This window comes from Epinephelus lanceolatus, chromosome 13 (genome assembly GCF_041903045.1).
Source record: "Epinephelus lanceolatus isolate andai-2023 chromosome 13, ASM4190304v1, whole genome shotgun sequence".
Classification (NCBI taxonomy): domain Eukaryota; kingdom Metazoa; phylum Chordata; class Actinopteri; order Perciformes; family Serranidae; genus Epinephelus; species Epinephelus lanceolatus.
Window position 1 is genome coordinate 20,409,619 of NC_135746.1, and position 21,619 is coordinate 20,431,237.

The window sequence follows — 21,619 nt, forward strand, 5'->3', positions numbered from 1 at the left end:
TTAAAGCCGCTAATGAGAGCCAGAGGAGGTCAGACCCTGAGGAATGCTCTTTTAAACTGCGCAGAAATGTGTGTGTGCGTGTACAGAGAGCCAGCGGACAAAGAATAAATGTCTCCATCCTCTTGTCTCTAGAAGTCTCTATCTGTCTCCGAACTCCCCCTCTACCCCCTGCGCAACTAATCACCCAGTCAGGGAATCAAAGCTGCAGCTAATGGGGACCTGTCTGTCAGTGGACTTGCTCGTCAGAGAGGAAAGTTTTCAGCGTGGCACACCAGTTCAAACGAGCCCTCTGGGAAGGAAAGGACTGAGGGAGAGCAAATTAAAGCACAGCAGGCAGAGCAGGAGGTCACTGTGCTGCAGCATCTGCACATAGACACTGATATACAGACACTTTGACGGATCTGCACACATTTGAAGTCATTGTGACAGAGTTAAAGGGTACCCTAGGTATTTTTCGACATTTCCCATGTTTTTGTGTCTAAGTTATTAATGGGAACAACAGTTTTTGAAACTGGTCCAGTATTGAGTGAGACAGCTGCAGCCGGCAGCAGCAGCAAAACAGGCTGCAGTGTAACCACCTGGGGCATATTCGCACCGTCAATGTACGTCCACTAAAAGTGTTTGTTTTTGTCACTGGCAGGCTCAGATTGTTCATATAAGTGTCTGACAACATTATGGAAAGATCCCTACTGAGATAGGCCTTTTTGGTAAAGGGTAGTATCCTTTCTGTTTAACCAGAAACAGCCCTAAAATCGTTATCACCAAACCCACCAGACTCCATTTGAATAAACAGTAATTTTAGCATGTATAGAGTCAGCATATTGTCACATCTAACTGGGTGCATTAAAGGTTTGTTTCAACCAAACCAGAGTTGGTGATTGTTGGAACAGCGGAAAGATGAATCGGGGTGGGTTTTGTGAGTTTTAATTTGTTTCTTTCGACTTTTCGACACTTCTTTCGAAGTGTGTTTTACAATAATAAAATTACTGTTTATTTTAATGGAGTCTGGTGGCTTTTTAGTGATTTCGGGGCTGTTTTTGGTGCAACAAAATGGATCTTACTCTTTACCAAAAATGTTTATATCTGTAGGGTTCCATTCCAGAATGTTGTCAGACACTTGGAATAACTATCTGAGCCTTTCAGTGGCAAAAACAAGCACTTTAAGTAGACGTAAATTGACGGTGAGCATGTACTCTGAGTCGTTGCATTGCGGCCTGTTTCGCTCAATACTGGACTAGTTTAAAAAAGCGTTGTTCCATTAATCACTTGGAGACAAAAACATGGGAACATGGAAAAATGGGGTCCAGGTTGAAAAATACCAAAGTTATCCTGTAATGAATAAACTTAACTTGACGAAAGTTGGTGAAAGTGATGATGATTTTGTCATGAAAATAATGTGTATGTCTTTTAACTGTGGCAAATCTAGCATGGGATGAATGCTTTTGGCAGGTAAGCACTGTCTGAATGTTCATTTCTGTTGATTTGAAATAGGCAGTCGTACCTTAATTAAAGTTGGACTGACTAGTAAGTAATTTTTCATGCAAAAATGCCAAGTATTTTCTGGTTCCAGCTTGTCAGATGAGTATTTGATGTTTTTTGTTTGTCATATATGATAGTAAACTGAACACCTTTGGGTTTGGCGACTGTTGATTGAATAAAACAAGCAACGTAGATACATCTCCTTGGGTTGTGGTGAATTATAACGTGCATTTTTCACCATTTTCGGGCATTTAAATTATTCATTTAATCGAGAAAATGATGCCTGTTAGTTGCAGCCTTGATCTCGGTCTACACCTTTTAAACTCTAAGGCCTATAGGCACTCAGATATAATCAGGTTGTGTAGATTGTCTGACAAGAGAAGAGGATTATCAGCCGAGAGCTTACATTCAGTGCTTCACTGGTTCAGATTATACAATGCTGCTTCACTCCTGTCCTCAGGATGCAGATCAGCTGGTGATGCAAGGCTGCTCAGCCATAACTTTCCATTGGTTTGTATTGTATTCTTTTATGGTGGAAGCTGATGCAGGCGTGTATCAGACATGTTTCTACTGCACTAAATAAGCAAAAAGAGAGGAGTGTCTGAATGTACCAACATAACAACTGACTTCAGCACTTTGGAGACACTCCTGCTGAGCAGTGCCAACAGTATCTTGATATTACTCTTCAACATAAGTTTCCTGAAATCACTCAGGACACAGAGAATTAACCTCATCAGTTGCTGTCAGTGAATCCCGTCCAGTTTTAAGTGACAGTGGGAACTGTCTAACCTTTGAGGTGTCTTACTGGTGATCCAGTTACACTCACTGGTTCCCACAGTCTCCCACCTCACTACATCCTGGTCAGGAATTCCAGTGTGTCGGCTCCAGCTGGGGAGTGTCCGGTTGCCCCTTCAAACAGTGTCTGAGTGGACAGACGCTGATCTTTTATCTGGTTTCACTGCAAACACAATCATTACTACGACACAATTAATTCTGATTGTTGTAATCCAATAAGACTGGACTGCACAGTGAATGTTGACACTGTGCATGACCACTGATTTGCCCTCTTTCACTTCCTGACTGGGACATTTACCCTTTGACCTGTGCCATAATTCATCATGGCCTGTTAACGTGTGAGCCAAGCTTTAACCAACCTTTCTGATCTCTCTGTCTGTCTTTGAGGCCCACCTTGGCAGACAGTGCGAGAGCCCAGTGTCCACTTTCAAAGGCTCATCTCCTTGTGTTGTCTTTAGGGGTTAGATGAACCGTGGGGGCCCGTGGGAGGCATCCACGTGGAACCCCGGCCCATCCACATTCCCACAAGACTCAGCGGGACGGTTTTCCAAACTTTATTAGCACTCTTCACCTCACTCACCTCAGTTCGGCATGTCACTGAAGTTCACGAGGTGGAACATAAAATACTGATTCTACCAGAGTTCCTTCCATTGTACTTTACTCTGTGAGTGTTGTTTGATTACAAGATAAACTGATCTTAAATATATATTTGTTTGTTGCAGCCCCACTGTAAAACAGGGGCGTGTAAACCTGGCTTTATGAGCTCTAAAAAGTTCATACTAAAATAGTCCTGTTATTAATGTGAGAGGGATGTAAGGAAGGAAGTGAGAGCGGAAAAAGGAAAAGGGAAGAGCCTCATCTGTCCGTCCGCGCTCCCTCAGAGGATGAGAGCTGCAGAACAGAGAGGGTCTGGAGGAGCTGGCGGGTGCTTAGCAATGATATATGAGAGCCACGTCCATTACGCTGTCTGGTCTCCATACACACACACACAAACACACATGCACACACATATGTTGGATCAGATATCCTTTAGACAATGTGAGGCCCCTGTAAGGTTTCTGTATGTGGGACTGATGAGGCTCCACCATGGGAGCTGAGGAGGCCTTTATGGGAAGGAGTGTGTGAGATGCTCTCTCCAATGTGTGTGTGTGTGCATGTATGTGTGTGTGTGTGTGTGTCCATCTCTGTCACAGCTGACAGAAACTCATGTAGTCCTTTTGTGCCTGAAGTGTTACTTGTCCATCAAACACTCCACAGTGAGGCAGTAAGAGACTCATGTGCAGTATGAACGTCATTATATCAGGGGTGTCAAACATACGGCCCGTGGGCCAGAACCGGCCTGCCAAAGGGTTCAATCCGGCCCACTAGATGACTAGACTAAGAGGTGGCAGGTTTCAGGAGCAAGTTAAACAGTACTACTACACTGACAATGAATACTTACTGTGACCATGTTTAAATATATTGAATATTGTGCAAAATATTGTCAATCAGCTGCTTCAGTTCAAAAGAATCTGTATCAGGAAATGTGTGGATACATGCACATGTAATGACAGAGAAGTAGACTGACTGAATTTGGAAAAACAGAGACATACTGTTGAAATTGCACTTATTTTTCTTGAGACATCTCAGGCTGTTCATCTGTTTTGTAAAAGGATGACCGTCTACAGAATGTACTTGTAACTCCTTACAAGTTATTGTGCGATGGTTTTATTGGTCCAGCACATCTGAGATCAAACTGAGCTGTATGTGGCCCATGAACTACAATGAGTTTGACACTCCTTCATTATATCTTAAATAATACTCTTATCTGGCAAAGAACTTTAATCTGGACGAGAGAGTTTCCATGTGTGAGGACAGCAGAGTAATAAACTAGTATTTAGAAGATAATCTGTCTGCCTTGTTGATTGATTAAATTTTGAACTTTACTTTCAGGCTAACTCATTTACATATTTTTCCGTTTATGATTTAGCTCTGTTCTTTTCAAAATTAAATATTTCATACTGATATGAAAATATAGAAATCTGTATTTTACAGGCCCTGTAATTTCTTAATAGTTTTCGACAAGAAGTGTGTAATTTGGTCCCTATTATAGGGAACACAGAGACAATGTTTGGAGACAGTACATGTAATGACACATTCATTTGAGGTTTTAAGAAAGAACAAGGAAATTATTAGTACTTACACAGTTGGGTAAGATTTATAATCAACACTTTTAAGATCTTCTAAAATCTTAATGACCATGGTTGGAAACTTAACTGTCATATTTCTTACATTTCTTGCCAGTTTTTTACAACTCCAACTGAACACTGTCTCCATTTCAGGTTTACAACGAGTTATTTTCATTATTACGTCATTTGCATATTATTGTAATAATTAATAGTTTGGTCTTTGACAGAAAATAAGTTGTCTAAGGTGATACATTTGAATTGCTTCATTCCATCATTTTCCTATTTTAGACAACCAATAATACCAGTTAATTCACATTTGAGGAGCTGAAATCAGTGTATTTTTTGGCATTTTGGCTTAAAAAATGACTCATAATATCCATATTATTTGCAGATTATTTTATTGTTGATTGACAAATTGATAACTCACAACTCATCGTGCCGACTCTACTTTATTTTCCCCTTCAATTAGTAGGCTACCAAGTTACAGACTTCTTTAGAAATCTACCTATAAATGAGGTCCCACTTCAGGACATGATATTCCCATGGACCATCAAAGAAAGTGTCACCAGAAAAAGTATAGACCCCTCTTATAATTTAAAATTAGTGTCATGTATCAGTCAGTCTGGATTTCTATTTTTTTTGTTCTTTCTTTTCTTTCCTTCTTCTTTGTTTTTTTAACAAGTGTGTTTATTGGAATTTTAATATACTTCAAATATCACATCAAAGACAACAACAAAAAAAAAACAGTAAGATACGCAAAAGAGCATTCACAGTAAGGCATCGTCTTAATATCAACTGCTACAACAGGGCAATGCAATGAGTACTTTTCCAAGGTTCAAAATAAATAATCAGAAATTCCTATACAAGTATAAAGGAAGGAAAGAGGAAAGAAAATGGGCATTGAGGAAAGACAAGTAGACTTCTGTAGCCTTCACCCCCTCTAGAAATTTCTTAAAATGTTCTACCCTTAATCATAAAATGTATTTTTTCAAGGGTATCAGTCTGGATTTCTAATAATAATTTAATACATTTCTCTGTCTTTCCTTCAGACTGCCAGTCGTCTGTGGCTCTGCAGGTCCTGACCGCCCGCTGCCAGGGAAAGAAAAGCTGCCTGGTCCGAGCCTCCACCAGAGACTTTGGGGATCCGTGTTACTCCGGCACCAGGAAGTACCTCAGTGTCATCTACACCTGTGGTGAGTCCCCGTAGGCCTTCACTGAGGGCTGCATTTTCTCACCACCAGGGGGCAATGTTCACCCACTGATCAGCTTTGCTTCAGTCTTGTCTGTGAGGTTTTAGCTCTGTGTTTCACAGTTAGCAGCTCTGAAATGGGCTCTGATATACTCAGAGAAGAATTATGTCTTTTCGGATGATGATACTGGACGCACACTTATATGGACAATAAAGGGCGTATTGGTTCTGCTTTTTCTAGGTGCTACTCCATGAATGGTACCTTCAGTGGCAATGTGTTCTGACTACTGTCATAATTAATTTGAAGTACTTTTCTCTCTAGTACTTTTACTTCAAGGATTTCATCAAGGCGTCAAGTGTAATCATCACTTTTTAGACTTTAAATGGTTTCTATAAGAACGCAGTGTTTGTTTTTGGAGCTCAAACATGAAGTCCAAAGTTTCTAAACCTATTTTCCACGTTCAAGTCACACCTCCGAACTTCTGCCCTTTGGCGCTGTGTCTTCTGTTTTGACTTTTTGTCTGCACAGATGAGGGAAAATGATGGTCTTCCTTTTTATCTGTTCTCCACCCCTGGGCTAATCCTGACCTGTCAAGGCTGTAATTCATTAAAGGCACACTCAGACACACACACGTTATCCAGACGCCTCCAGCACCAGAAACTGATCAATCAGCAACGTGGCCTGGAGCCTCTCATACGCACTGAAATCTCTGACACATGGACATCTTGCATTTTACTGAGTTCTGATTTTAAGGCTTTTATAACATCTGTGTCTATCCCCACTGGGCCTGAAAATCACTGTGTGCTTTAAAGGACTGTTCATTAATCAACACTTTTTCCACTGTCTCTCTTCAGGTCTTGAGTTTGCACATGAGCTCAGTTATAATTCTAAAGTTCTGATAACACTTTATGGCTTGTTCGTGGTCTCGTTTTGAAGATCCACCACCCTGAATCTCGTGTTTGTCAGATTGCCGTCCAAGAATCCATCCATCCTTTATCTCAGCAACAACCGGTCAGCGCCAACAAGAACACACAGACCGTTTCAGCTGTGTTTATAGAGTCGTTTGGCTCCGACTGACCTCCCTTATCTGTCACTGATAACACAACATACTCTCCTAACATCTCTGGCTCAGTAAACGTGTGAGGTATGCAGGGGATGGTGTAAATGTTCAACAGCGTGCTGCGAGGGGGCGAGAGATGTGTTTTCTGGGGCTGCGGCGGGAGTGGAGAGGGTTGAACGTGAGTAAATCAGTCTAGCCACTGCAGACATGAAGTCACTGGTTGCTCCAGGCTCCAGCAAAGGGGTAATTTCGGGGGATCCTCTTTCATTGGTGGTCGAGTGTGTGTAGGATTGACCCCATTTGAGTCGGAGTTAGGGGACGGAGGATGTCTGTCTGCACATGATTGGTTGCGTTTGTGTGTGTGTGGGGGGGTCTGCGCAATGTTTTTGTGCCAACTGAATAAAGTGGAACTTGCACAAAGGGATTGATAGCACAAGATTAATGGACTTGTTTGTCTTTTAGAGTTATTTTAGAGTATGATTTTAAGGAACTTTGAGTGTGTGTAAGTGTTTGTGTGTGTGATTAATTGGGTAGCATGGGCCACGCTGCCTGAAGGACGTGTTAACCCATTTAAAATCTTTACTGTTCTTGCCCAAGTGCTATTTTAGAGGCTTTTGCAGCCTGCCAAGAAATACGTAGCGTTTTATGTGTGCGTAAGTGTGTAGCTAGGTTGGTGTTTGGGTGTACAGTACAGCACACACACATGCAGCAGGCACAAGTACTTGTTTAATTCGCATCATGGACTCGCTATCGGCCCCGGCTTGCCTGTGATTTATAAAGCCATCAACCCTCCAAGCTCCAGCTTCTTCCTCACACAGCCCCAGGGGTGGACTTGCTCCTGAGCAATAACACAGCAGCAAATGGCCCGGAACCTGCCATCAGTCTCCCGGCAGATCACACACACTCCGCACTGTCAGGCTTCATTTACATCTACTCCCCCTGGAGGAAGTCCCTACGGTTTGTTTGTTTGTCAGAAAAAAGGACTTGAGCCAGGAGTCTGATCACAGCTTTAAATATTTGACATCTTTAACAAGATGAAGTAAAAAAATACATTTGAAGTAATGAGGTCTGTCTAGGAAATTATTTATAGCCTAAAGTTGGGAATATTTACCCTCAGTGTGACTGGTGGAGATTGATGAATGAGCCTGCTTGGGGCATTTTCTTCAAAGTACGGCCACTTTGAAGTTTCTTCCTTGTAATGTGTTGGTAACTTTGTCAGGGTTTGACCTACGACTTGTGAAGCTGCAGGGATGAGAACATATGCATCTGTGTGTTTGATAAAAAACTCCAGTTCTGGCTCTTGTTGAACGCATCCTGTACAGTAAGCGTGTCTTTTCGGTTATGTGTCGGAAGGGTCCTATTTATTCAGCTTGCTCCGCTAGACCTTGAGCTCTGTCCTGCAGCCCCTCAGCATCATCCTTCCTCTGCCGTGTGAGTGAAGAGACGCAGCCTGAGGGCATCCTGCTTCTCTGTGTGTATCTTTGTCCCATAAAGCACAGCGATAACTTTAAACTTCATTTAACAAAATGTGATTTATGGATGTCCACGCTGATCAAATCATATCCAGAAGAATCTTTCTTTCCTTCCCCTCCTCCTTCCTGTGTCAGTCCCAAACACAGGCCTCCCTACACACAGCGCAGCTCCTTTCCTCCCCCGAGAGGTATTAAAGCTTCAGACTTTATATCAAGGCCTCTCTCCTAAACTTCCCTCCAAGGCTTCCCCTCGAGTGTTCACTGCGGTGTAATGGATCACCCTGAACAAGCCACACAGCCTCTTTTGAACCACGCAGAGCAGCAGACTTTCAGGGGGGATAAAAGGTTATGTAAAGCCTAATGAACAGGTCTAATTTCTGAAGAGGAAATGGATTAATTGCGGCACTTAGCTGGTTAACTTGGGGTCTGGTTTGGGGAAGGAGGGGGCTCGGTGGAACAGGCAACTCAGGCATTTCCAACCCCGGGGTTGAAACCTCAAAGTGGAAATAGAATCTCTGCAAAAACTCCTAATGAAAGTATAATGAGTCCATTAATATACTATATGTGTTTTCAAATATGGTGCTAAAGCCAGTCTGGCTTGTGGAGCGGATGCAAAAACAAAGCTGTGCAGCTTTTCTGCTGAGCTAATTTTCCACTAACTGCTGGAACTGTTACTGTTTATCAAATATAACAGCTGTTTTGACAAAACAGTCTCACCTCAAGGTCCAGTCAGAAGCTGCTCTGGAGCTTGTGATCATATCACACAGTCTTTATCAGCAGATGGATTTTACTGACTTGTCATGAAAACATAGATAATTGGCAAGAGATTGCCAAAGAAATGAGGAACATATTTAGAATAGAAGTTGATTTTTCTTTTGTCACATTGAACTTGGGCAAAACCCCAGACAATCTCATGACCCAGGATAAATACCTATACCAAGTACTTTTGGTATTTAATTTTATTTAAAGGACAACTGGATTACAATTATCAACAAGAGAATGCAATTTCTGAAGAAACTGCGGGTGTGAATGCTCCATGCTGAATAGCTGACGCTACACTGCAATGCTCACTTTAAATGTCGAATAGTACAAGTAATGTATGAATGATGTAGAGTACTTTAAGGTTGTGTGAAAAGTTGATGCTACACTGTAGTGCTGGCGTAAATGTTTAGTAGAAGGTGAAGTATTAGGAATAGATGCTTTTCAAAAGTTGAATGATACTCGTAACGTTGAAGATTTGAAGGGCTGTTGAAAAGCTGACGCTACACTGCAATATTCTAGGTTTAAACACTAAATAACAATAACAATCATGTGGAATATTTCAAGGTTGTTTGAAAAGTGAACGCTTCACTGCAATGCTGGTGTAAATGTGTATGAATGTCATTGAAAAGGTGAATGATACCAATACTGTGCAATATTTCAAGGTTCTTGAAAAGCTGACGCTACACTGCGGACAATCTCATGATCCAGGATAAATACCTTTACAAAGGTTTTTGGTTGCTAGCACAAAAGCCATCATACAGAAGTGGCTACAGGCAAGACCCCCTTCAAATGAAATTCACTGTATGGAAAAAAAATCACCTTTTCTTTAAGACTGCGACTTGAACAATGTATGAAATATTGGAAAAAATGGACCGTATACACAAAGGATGTAACCTATTGACTGCTTAGTTGAAAAATCCAGCCTGTGGCCCTTTGCTGCATGTCACTCCCTCTCTCTCTCTCCCCCTTTCACACTTTTCTGTCCTATCCATTAAAGGCTAAAAATGCCCAAAAAATATCTAAAAGGTGCTTAGATGTCTTTTGGTCTCTTGGTGTCTTTTGGATAATTTTATGGACATTTCCATGAAATATAGTCGCTGTAGTTCCTGTGCCTGTAGTTAGGCATGTTAGGTAACTTTGCAGACCTTGAAACCTACATTATGTTTATAATAATGGACTTAGGTCAGTTAAGGAGATCTGAGGAGACTGAAGGAAAAATTCACTCTCAGCACTTTGACAGATTTAAGAAAACAGCGACTGTACAACTATTCCTCGGCCTGCTTTGTTTGTTTGTCATGTTTTAATTTTCACACAGAACTCAGCAAAAAGCTGAATGTCTCACAGTGTAGGAGTCCTATAAAACAAACAGAAGTATTCTCAACATGTGTTTGTCCTTCACATGTACAGAGAAAGCAGTCATCATCACAAACATTTCCTTGTTTATATGAGAAGAAGCTCACTTTGTTTGAAATGAACAAGTTCAGGCACACTGCTCGCTGGTTGCTGTCAAAAGTCACTTCATGTACTTTACTAAAATAGCACAGAGGATGGATTTGTTCTCTATTGTCCAAGCTGGTCTTAAAATTAAATTTCCCTGTTGTGTTTTCACCTTATGAAAACAAAACAGGCTCAAAAGTATTATTAGCTATCACCATATAGCTCAATACTTTTGACCCTATATTGTTTCTGTATTCTTTAAGCAGACAGAATACTGCAGGAGCTGGTAACACTGTAGAGACCAAACTGCAGGGACTGACAGAGGTGTGGTCACTGGACTGTGCTACTGGTGTTTTTAATGGACACAATCCAAGCAGCGGAGGCTCTGGCAGCCGACATGTGGCTCGGGGGGGGCTGATTTAGATGTAACAGGGGAAAATAGAGCAAGATAAAGATGTAATTCAGAAGCTTGAGGGTTTGTATTATCCCAATTGGTTATGCAGACATACACATGGAGGCATACACACAAATATACGTGCACAAAGATATTTGAGGTACACATGCGACCGCTGCAAGCCACACACTCTCCTCCGACTCCCCCGTACACATTCATGTCATTTCAGCAGAGGAGACTGTGGGGAAGATGTTTATTTTGGCCCAGTTGTGTGGAACTGCAGTCCAGGCAGGCGGTAGCTGCTGCTGCTGCTGCTGCTGGGCCCCGTTGTTCTCCCTTATAGCTCATCCTATAGCTGCAGGACCAGAGGCAGAAACACACACATTATGCTGTGGACAGGGAGGCAAATAAACAGTTTTCCCAGTATCTCTAATCTGACATGTGCACATGCAGTTGACATAGAACTGTTTTCCTGTATATCTCAAGTTGGTGACTCGCAAAATTCAGGGCAGATTACTGTCAGTGGACCCTGAACCAAGCAGCAACCTCCGGGGCTTAAAAATGCAGCCAATGTGGAAGTGTCAAAAGTTGCAGTTCCTCAAATGGCCACTTGAGGCTGACTCCAGAAGTGAGTCAATCCCCATAGACACCATGTTAAAATGCCCAACTTAGCAGAAATACAGCAGAAATAAACGTATTTACAGCCTGATACAAATATAATTTTGGTCTCTGTAGCTACTTTCATTCAAGACGACTCAATGGGGAGATTTTTATATAACTCACCCTTTTACATTAATTTACACATAATTAAGGGTGTCTCTGCTTTTAGTGACAGGCTGTAAATGGAGCATCACTACAGTCTGTGAATCAGATTGACCCCTCATTCCTCCACAGCTTCACACTCTTGACCAAATATGGTCACTTCTGGCTGCAAAAATCCCAAGATGTCAAACTTGAGGCTTCAAAACAGGAGTCAAGAAACCAGTGGGTGATATCAATTTTTGTTGAGCCCAAGATTAGTGTTCTACCATAGGGCCAGGACACATGCTGCATCTTTTACCACCTGGAAAACGCAAGGTCAGGTGCTGGGTGCTGCTCTTGTGCCTACTCTGTGCCAACTTTCAAGGTTCGGCAGGTTGAGCCTGAGGTTGCCAAGCAACCATAACCAGCACCATATCATAGCCTACTTAACAGAAATCCCAAGTGCAGTGCTGTCCTTTTGCAGGCGTTCTTTTTTAAGTGTGTCTTAGGCCTAAAATGTCAGTGTGACGGGTCATCCAGCTCTGGGTAGCCTTGTGCTAAACAATCAGCTTCTCCTCCATAGTAGACATGTATTTACAGATTATTAAAGGATGATATGCAGTGTGCACTGGTGTGTTCCAAAAGTTGAACTTGGTTTATCTCCTGCCGCTGTTGAACCCTTAAAAATACGTGCTTCGGAACAAGTGGAAACCTTCGGGGATAAGAAATGAATCCAGCACACAAGTCCTAAAATCTGCAGTTCCTCGAATGGCCACTTGAGGCTGGCTCCAGAGTCCAGTTAAACCCCATAGATACCGTGTTAAAATGTCCAACTTTACAGCGGAAATAAACATGTTTACAGCTTGGTAAAATAAACCGTTTTGGTCTTTATCGCTGATTTCCCCCTTAGTGACAACTTAACAGGAGTGAATTTTCAATAACTGACCCGTTTACATTTTATTAAGGCTAAATTTACGCATAATAAAGGGCCGGCTGCTTTGAGTCACAAGCTGTCTGCTGATAATATCCTTGGCTTTTTCAGTCAGAACCCACCTTCACTCCTTCACAGCACCAGCCTCTTGCGTAAATATGGTCACCTCTGGCTCCAAAAAACCAAGATGGCGACGGCTGAGATGCTGAACTTGAGGCCTCAAAACGCGAGTCCACAAAGCAAAGAGTGATGTCACAGTAACTACGTCCATTGTTTTTACAGGGAACTGCTATGCCGCATGAGAACGCCACTCTCGTTTTTTAGCATGCCTGCCGTGTGTCTACTTTGACAGTAATGGATTTAAATGGTGCAAAAAAACATGGCATGTGTACAGGCCCTTAGACATGTCAAAGTTATTACATTTTATCAAATCAGAGATACTCCAGTTACCTATTAATTTAACTTTATTATAGTCAGAACTCAACATGCCTTGGACTTTTTCCTTATTTACCACTGTTGTGGCCCTTGACTCCCAAGAGTGCCTTTGTTCATTTACTGTGATTTAAAATAAACAAAACACCTTTATTTTTGTTTTGGGACTTGAACAGTCTTGTTCGTTCTATCAGTTACTGAGAATTCCTCTTGGGCTCACCTCGATATTTCTTGGGAAGCTCCATTTCAGGGTTATCAGTCCTGCTTGATGCGATTATGTGTGTCTGACTATAATTTTCATTAGATTTTATTGTCAACTTGTTTGAAGACGCTTTCAGGAAACAATAGTACATAATGGGAGCTCTTGAAGCTAATTACGTCAGTCATTGAATCAGGTGTTTTTGTGCTGTCTTAATGCCAGCCGTGTATGTTTTCTTTACTGTAATATATTGAAGCTGCACCTTGTTAGCAGAAAAGAAACAAAGAATTCTTTGAGTATGTTTTCACCTGAGTGCGCAGACAGATCGGGTGTGGTTTGCTACAAACGGCCAAGTCTACTTGCACCAAGTGTAGTGTCAATCACAGTCAAATGGCCTAACTTAACCCTCAAATACTTCAGTGGTAGCGTCAGAGGATTCTGGCTCTCTTGCATCATTATTGAGTTTTGACCCACCCTAACAAGTGGGTGTTTTATTGGGGTAAAACAAACCAAGAACCAGGAAAAGGTGTTTCTTTAAAACAGTCTTTGACCCAGGAGTGATCCGTGGTGTGTCTGATTTGAGCCAAGCAGAAAGGAATGAAGTGGCCCCTCTGAACGCTCCCCAGCCTCGTAACACAAACCTGACTCTGCAGAAACCCTGGAATAACAGCCGCAGCTGGCACACTCAGGAACACTGCTGCGAGAAAGCACATAGCATGTGACCTCAGCTGACCCGTGTGTGTTGCATTAATAGTGGTAATGGTTGATCCAGCCAATGGCCTTAAAAGGCATCGAGTCTGATTGGTACAGCATAACATCATCTCTAAAGTAACTGGCTGAAGGTTATTGAAGCCACCCAGGGCGTGGTCTCCAGAGCAAGCAGAGGAACATGGAGGGAGTTTTTTGGCGGGAACACACATTTGTCATGGTGATTTGCTGACGCGAGGGGTTGTGGGACTGTGCTTTGCCAGTATGTTCAGTCAGCTGATGTCTGGCACTGCACCGCGTCTCATCGACTTGCATCATCTGGTATCTGCTGGCTGTTTGGTGCATATGAGCAACATGTAGTGAATAAACACTGGTGAACTCACACCTTCCTCCTGTTTTCCCTCCTTCAAACACGCACACACTTGCCTACATGCAGTGTGGTCAGACATTACACATCTAGTTTAATACCAAGCCAATGTGGTCACTGGCCTCGAGGGGAAAGTCTGTAAGAAGTATAATTAGATTAAAATGCATCTTCAACAAAAAGAAGAAGGCGTTAAATTCACTTTTAAGTCCTCACAGCTTCTCTGACTTTCCCTTCTTCTTGCACTCACATGTTTGATTTCCAAGAAACAAGCAGCACATCCCAAAACCACATAGGTTTTGGGATGTGCTGCTTGTTTCTTGCTCTGCCCCTTTTCAGTGCTCTCCATTTCCTTGTCCATGTCCAGGTCACCCTCACAACCTGTAAACCCTCTGCCTTTGATCTCATCTGTCTTCCTTGTTTTGTTTCTGTCTCCATTCTCTCCACCATTTCCGACCGCTCAGATGGTGATAGCCCCGAGGTCAGAGCTGAGAGTTGACTGGTTTATGTCCCTGGCTATCTAGGAAAATATACATTTGGTCTTGGGGTGTAATAAAGTTATGTAGATACTGTTTTTGTAGTATCTGTGCAAATAAAAAGTTTCTGACTCAATTACTTAAAGTTAGAGACTGCAGTTTCTCCTATGAAAGATAAAAAAAGAGTTTCAATTGTATTATTGGTTAAGTAAAACGCACCATGAATAAACAGGACTCATTGCAGTTTCTGATGTGGTGCTTATGAAGTGTCTATAATTTGTGTCTATAAGCAGTGTAGTAAAAAATAATCTATCAAATCCTTCAGGCCAAAGAAACTTAAGCAGAACTAAATGGCTGACTGCCACTTAGATTAGTTGTAACTCCTTACTTGGACACTTGCTTCTTACTCATTTTGCCTGTTAGTGTAAAAACCTTGCACAGAGCTTTGTATCTCGCCACAGTATCCATGACTAATGTGAGTTAAGAGACTTCTCAGAACTCAGCCATTTGTCTCTTCCCCTGAGCCAGTGGTGCGGTGTTTGAATCCAGCCCTATTCACATTGGATTGTGTCATGGCACCAAACTTTAAAAAGTCCCTTTAATGAATACAGAGAAACTGGAAATGGAAACTAGACTGTGTGGCAGCCAGACGCTTTGATTCCATTATCTACAGACTGCTTTGTAAACACAGAGAAGCAGCAACAGAGAGCTGCACTGATACAGACAGATAACACAGGTGACTGCAGCGTGACACCAGTGGACGTGAGCCAACTGTGTCCTCACTGAACATGATTAACTCAATTCTAACCTTTGAAGCGTTCAACAGGCTCATCAGCTCTGCTGGCAAATGTCAGAACGTGCTGAATCACCTGTAACACAAGATAAACCCATGCAGTGATTATCATGTTTGTATGTGATGGCTTTTAACGGTTTAATCAATCAGGACCAGCAGTGCTGTACAACAGAGCAGAGTACATTTCCTTACATTTGAGATACTATGGCAGGGGTGTCCAAACTTTATTGAATGGCCAGTCCTTGCTGTCGACTTTGCACTTCTTTGCTGTGGCCATGTCTGCTACCTAGCAAGAAATACCTGCTGTAAGTTACCCGTTAAGTTAATCGTGGGGTGAATGGAAAAAATGCAAAGTGATCTTACATGATTAACAGATAAATGACTTGAGCCACATATCGCAGATAGTTTGAACAACAAGCCAGGTGCCGTCTAAAATTGGCCCCCAGGCTGAGCAACAAAGGAATGGGAATCAGCAGAAGCCCCATGATACAATACCTAAGTCATGATAATATTAATCGTTATTCTAAACATTTTGCAAATGTCCCAACCTTCATCTATGGTCATGAATTCTGGGTCGTGACCGAAAGAATGAGGTTGCAGATACAAGCAGCCAAAATGGGTTTCCTCCGTGCGGTGGCTGGACTCTGAGTAGAGCCGCTGCTCCTTTGCATTGAAAGGGTTCAGTTGAGGTGGTTTGCATCTGATCACGATGCCTCCTGGGTCCCTCCTGTTCAAGGTGTTCTGGGTACGTCCCACTGGTAGGAGGCCCCGGGGCAGACCCAGAACACGCTGGGGGGATTACATATCTCATCTGGCCTGGGAATGTATCTAGTAGACTGAAAAAGCAAATGATGTAATTATTCTACTAGGCATTTACTGTTAAATGTTAAGGCATTTACTATATTTAAAGAGTGTAATTCTACCATTTCCTTGGAGACCCTTTTTTTTGCTTGAACGTACGCTTGTGATAGCCGAGGCTACCTGTTGTCGCACCAAAGTGTCGTCACACACAGTTGGCCTGATAGTTAAAAGAAATGGCAGAGGACACGAAAACCGACTCCAGCTTGCGGCCCTTTCTGCATGTCATCCACCAACTCTCTCTCTCTCCCCATTTCACCCTGTCTCTGTCCATTAAAGGCAAAAAGCCCTGAAAAAAAAAATCTAAAGAAAAAGAAAAAAAAAAACATGGGGAAAAAAAGGTAACGAGAAACTTGGTAAGAAATGGTAAAAAAAATTTCAAATTGCAAAAAAAAATAGATTTAGAAAATTATTTTTAGAAAGCCAGGGAAAAAGAAAAAAAGTTTGAGAAAAACTTTATTTAAAATTATAATATATTTGAAATTATTTTACAGAATTATTATAATTTTTAAGTTTTTTTTCCAGGTCATTACCTTGTTTTTTTGTTTGTTTGTTTTTTTCTTTTCTTTTTTCAATTTTTCCCCACAAATTTTTGTGTTTTTACTTTTCTCATTTTACTAATTACATGCTAATTTTTTTTTTGGTCATTTCTTCTTTCATTGCTCATTGCCATCTTCCCATGTTTTTGACAGAAACCAAGCCAATTTGCTCAGGTTTCAAAGGGTTAATTGTCTTTTCCCTGATGATAAATTTCATGTGCTAAGCAGTAGCATAGTTTAGGATGTATTTATTGTATTCCTTGCTCAGGGTGTGTTATCAGTGGCATTATTGCTTGTGAGCTAATTATTGATTACCTCATTTTGTCTAAGCACTGCAGTGTACTCTGACTTGCAGAAATGTTCACTTGTTAGATTCCTTCCTGCTTTGCCCTCCCCCTGTTTATCTTCACTGTGCAGACGGTCTCATGACACAGCAGATAATCAATGTCCATCTTCCCTCCTGTCTGCCCCGCCGGCTCATTACCGAGCGCTCAGTTCTACCTGGCCTCTGTGGCTCTTCTAGTGAGGCCATAGGTCTCATTAGCACTGATCTGTGTGGGAGTGGGAGAACGAGGGGCCTCTCTGATGATCATTTTGGGGTCTGTCGCTCTGCTGCCACTAGTCAAAGCCACTTATGTCCCTGTAACTGTTCCAGCCCCCAACATAGGAAGCGCTTCCCAGAGCGGAGGAATGTTCTGCGTTTGGCTTCAGGCTGTTTGTCTGCTTTAGAAATGTGGGATAATAGGGGCATGCAGTCATGTTAACATCCATACAGTCACATGTAAACACATGTACAAACACACCTACACACATTAAAACAAGGGCGAATAGATTATACAGTACATGCACAAACTGAATGCACAAACACTGTACGCACAAACATCTCCCCCCTCCTCGTCCTGTGGTTTTTTACTTGGCCTGTTTTCCCAAATGAGCAACTGCTTCTTTGTTGGTCTGGAAACTGCAAAATAAGCAAAACTCTGGAGGAGAACTCGCTGCCAACTTTGTCGGCTTTGCAGAGTCGTAAACTGTGTACACTACTGTTTTCGTGTCACTCTACGCTCACGGCGAAAACTGCTCTCCACTCTTTTAGTGATCCGTCACTCTTGTTTTCGTTTGTATGTAGAGTGTGTTGAATCGGAGGGGGGGGGGGCAGACTAATGCTTTCCAGTCTGTGGCTGGTTTCAGTTTTCCTCCTGCGGTGGACGAGGACAGAGGGAGAGGGAGAGAGGAAGGGAGAGGGGAGAATTAGTGTGTGTGTGTGGAGGGGCAGTCTAGGGGGTGGGAACCAAGGGGAGAAATTCCCAGGGCATCTTAAGCTAGAATTATAGTTCTGCAGGATACATTTAAATGTCTCCGTGGATCCATGCAGAGAACGTTTTGGATAACTATAGGTCTCAGAGGGGCGCAGAGGAGTAGATGATCCAAAATCTTTCTGTTTCAGCTTTATTGACAATGACGTCATGGACCACAACAGTGACCGGGGTGACGCCTTTGTACATAAACATAATAAAGAGCACATTCCTTATTAATTTTAACTGCTTTCTAGTTGTTTGAATCATTAATGTCATGTAATATATTAATATAATTAAATACATTTGTATATTTTGATTTGTAAATATTGTATCACCCAGGGTTTATGACCATTAGCACTACTGAGCAATGTCCCATGCACACATGGCAACGCAACACACATCCACGATCCCAGTTTCACAATGTTTCACCAATTGACAGTTCGCACCCAAATAGTGCCAAGGAACAGCAATGCACTGGGAAAAGCAGACGAGAAAACAACTATCGAGCAATCGATAGCAAATGTGGATCTAAACAACACAAAATGTTTCATAAAATAGCTTTACAAATGTTTTATGAGAAAAGAAATGTAAAAAATCCCTCCAACAGCGGCTGAGGATGGGACTCAAAAACTGGCTTCAATTGAGAACCATTTCCAAATTGTCCGATCCATCAGAATCATCTGCCTCTGAGCTTATCATTACCTTTTATTCATGCTGACGTGTTTTTCTTACAGTTGCGTTTCACGGAGAAAGATGGCAAAAGTGCTGATTGTAATGTCTGTAATCTGATCATTTCAAGTAAGGGTGAAAAAAAACCCAGCAGTGTGAAACATCTTCGTATGCAACATGGGCTGAAATCCTAGGAATGCCATGTGTTTGACGCTCTACACACAAGTGCCACTGCTTCTCAATCGAGCAGCATGTCAGTCCTAGTTATAATAACATTAGCACCCTGTAGGCAGGCTTAAAGAAAACCTAAATGAAAACAAATGCTGTACAAATATCATGTCATCCATTTGAGTTGATGACCCATGCATGTCTTTTTCCCACCTTGTTAGTACATTGTGTTCAGACTCAGAGATAATAAAACAGCTGTGTTGACACTGAGAACCTCCATAGCTCTACTTTTTATCCACATGGGAAACTGATGTGGAATCTGGAATTAGGGAATCAATAAAGACTCTGACCGATAAACAGAATTGATAATGGCATTAGTGACAATAACGTTGTAACAGCTCCCATCCCTAACAATGCCACCAACTCCAAACGACAGCGCTGAATAAGGAGTGGGCAATATTGATTAAAACCTCTATCGTCAGCGTGGGTTTTCTGCGGGTACTCCGGCTTCCTCCCACCATCCATAGAGATGCAGGCTAGGTTAACTGACTCTTTGCTAAGTCCCACCCCCGGATGCAGACTGACCTATCATAGCGTAGCATTAGGCCAGCACAACACAGCTGTGCTCCATTGCCTCTAATGCAGTCGTTTCAGATTTCCCTCATTTTCAGGCTGGTTTTGTGGATTTGGAGCTAAATGTTGTGCCTGGGGCACGTCGTGTATTAATGATACTTGTTACCTGGAGAGGTTGAAAAAAGATGTATATTTCTTCCCTGTTCCAAAACCAAATTCAAACCCTGAAAAGTGTAGGGTTAGCTAGCTAGCTAGCTACTGAAGATATAGCCTGTGTCATCACATTGTGCGCAGATGAACGTTTTTTGATTACCCCCAGAAATTCCTGCCCGTCTGGCAATGGAAATCCGGGTGCTGGCAGTGGCACGGGGTGAAGCCAAACACAGTTCATCAGCACACACTGTGATGCCACACAGCTGGTTCAATATCAGCAAAGTTTCCCTTTATATTCATCGTCTTCTGTGGCGATCAGCAGTGATGTGGTGGTTCACTTTTACACTGTGATCTGTAGCCTATAGTTCGGCTTTAGCTTCTAACTATCTTTGTCTTTTTAACCTGTTGTTGCTGCTGAGTCAGTTTGACATCGTGGATATATCCTTCAAACACAGACTGTAGACCCCTCTGTCTGCTTCTCTCTGGAATCACTGTTTCATTTTTACAAAAATATGATAATATTTCTTCAGGGAGTGCAGTTAGTTACAGTGTGGGCTCCATGCTTACTGCGACAGCTTGTCGGACCATCCCAGCAGCAGCAGCATGTTCCAACTCTGCACCACAGTCTCAGCTCTCCAATCTGAGCTGAATGAAATTCTCAGGTCATTTCCTGAAGCCGCACGCTGACTTTTTTCATCCTCCCCTTTCTATCCGTCTCTCTCTCTCTCTCTCTCTGTCGTGCATACACTCACAGCCCCCTCCTCCTCTTTTCCCCTGCTCCTTCCTTCCCCTTTCTACCTCTCTGTGACTGCTCATTCACACAGCAGTGGGCTGTGTAGGTGGACACTACATGTCGCCGCTCCTGTCTCTCTTTCTCCCTCCCTCTCCCCTTGCTCTCCGCTGCTGTCACATTCCAGTTGTCTAAAGCCGGGTTTAACTTTCTCCCTCTGTGAGAGCAGGAAGGAAGGGGAAAACGAAAAGAGGGAGAAGCATTAGAAAAGCCTCATTCTCTGTGGATGAGAAGAAGAAAAGAAGAGGAAACTCTCTTTATACTCTGTTTGGCTTAAAAAGGGGGGAGTCACCTTAAAGGAGAATACCTTCTTAAAGGGACTATCCTTTTTTTTTTTTTTTACTCCCTCCCTTCTTTTTCTTTGCCTTTTTTGGGCCGTGCTCTCTCGTTCTGGTCGGACCCACGGTGGAGTATTCACGTGAACGCTTGTTTTTACGGCAAAGCTGGTCCCAGCTCTCCTGGCGGGACAGAGGGGAGGAGGAGGAGGAGGAGGCGGAGGAGGAGGAGGAGGAGGAGGGGGCAGTGTTTGACAAGACAGACACAAACACACGCTCGCAGAGAAAGTTACTGCCTGGACCTCGGAGGATTTTCCATTCAGCGATGTGTGTGTAAGTGTCAACTCATCTTCTGTCTGAACACGCTTTTAAATCTCCTCGCTGTTGTCTGGCTGCTGGTTTCTGTGCTGTTGTGAGACTTTTGAGAAGCAGGACCATCCCTCTTGTTTTCTGTCTGAAAAGCTTGAAACTTTGAATGTTTAAAAGTTATTTCTGTATATTTGAACCGTCAGATTTTTACCTTTTGCTTGTTGCGGAGATTAAACGCCTTACCTTTCGTTGCCCTCAGGAATGTCACTGCTGTTTCAGCTCTGGCTGCTGAGGATGTGATAATGTGTGTGCAGATAAACTGGTGTGTGTGTTAATTGTTTGGAAGATGATGATGTGTGTGTGTGTGTGTGTGTGTGTGTGTGTGTGTGAGAGAGAGACACAAGGAAACAAGTACTCAGGAGCTGAGACTTTCCAGGTCAACTGACTAGATTAGACTCTGATTAGGCTTCACGGACAGATAAGTGAACACAGTGTGAGATCATCGAGATTCCCTGACTACTCTGATACCTGAAAACACCCCACTCAGTGTACCTTTAACAGGAACAGGGAAACTCTTTTTTTCATATCC

General features: G+C 42.4%; 1 protein-coding gene across 2 annotated transcripts in view; it reads left to right on the plus strand.

Annotated features, from left to right (window-relative positions):
• Positions 1–21,619, plus strand: part of eva1aa (eva-1 homolog A, regulator of programmed cell death a) — a 113,852-nt gene that overhangs the window by 47,509 nt on the left and 44,724 nt on the right. Inside the window, exon 5 of one of the 2 annotated variants that reach the window (XM_078173860.1) lies at positions 5,492–5,635. In XM_078173860.1, the coding sequence (XP_078029986.1) occupies positions 5,492–5,635 (144 nt within the window). Of the gene's footprint in view, positions 1–5,491; positions 5,636–20,729; positions 21,055–21,619 lie in introns of those variants that run through there. The other variant, XM_078173861.1, reaches the window with a different exon arrangement.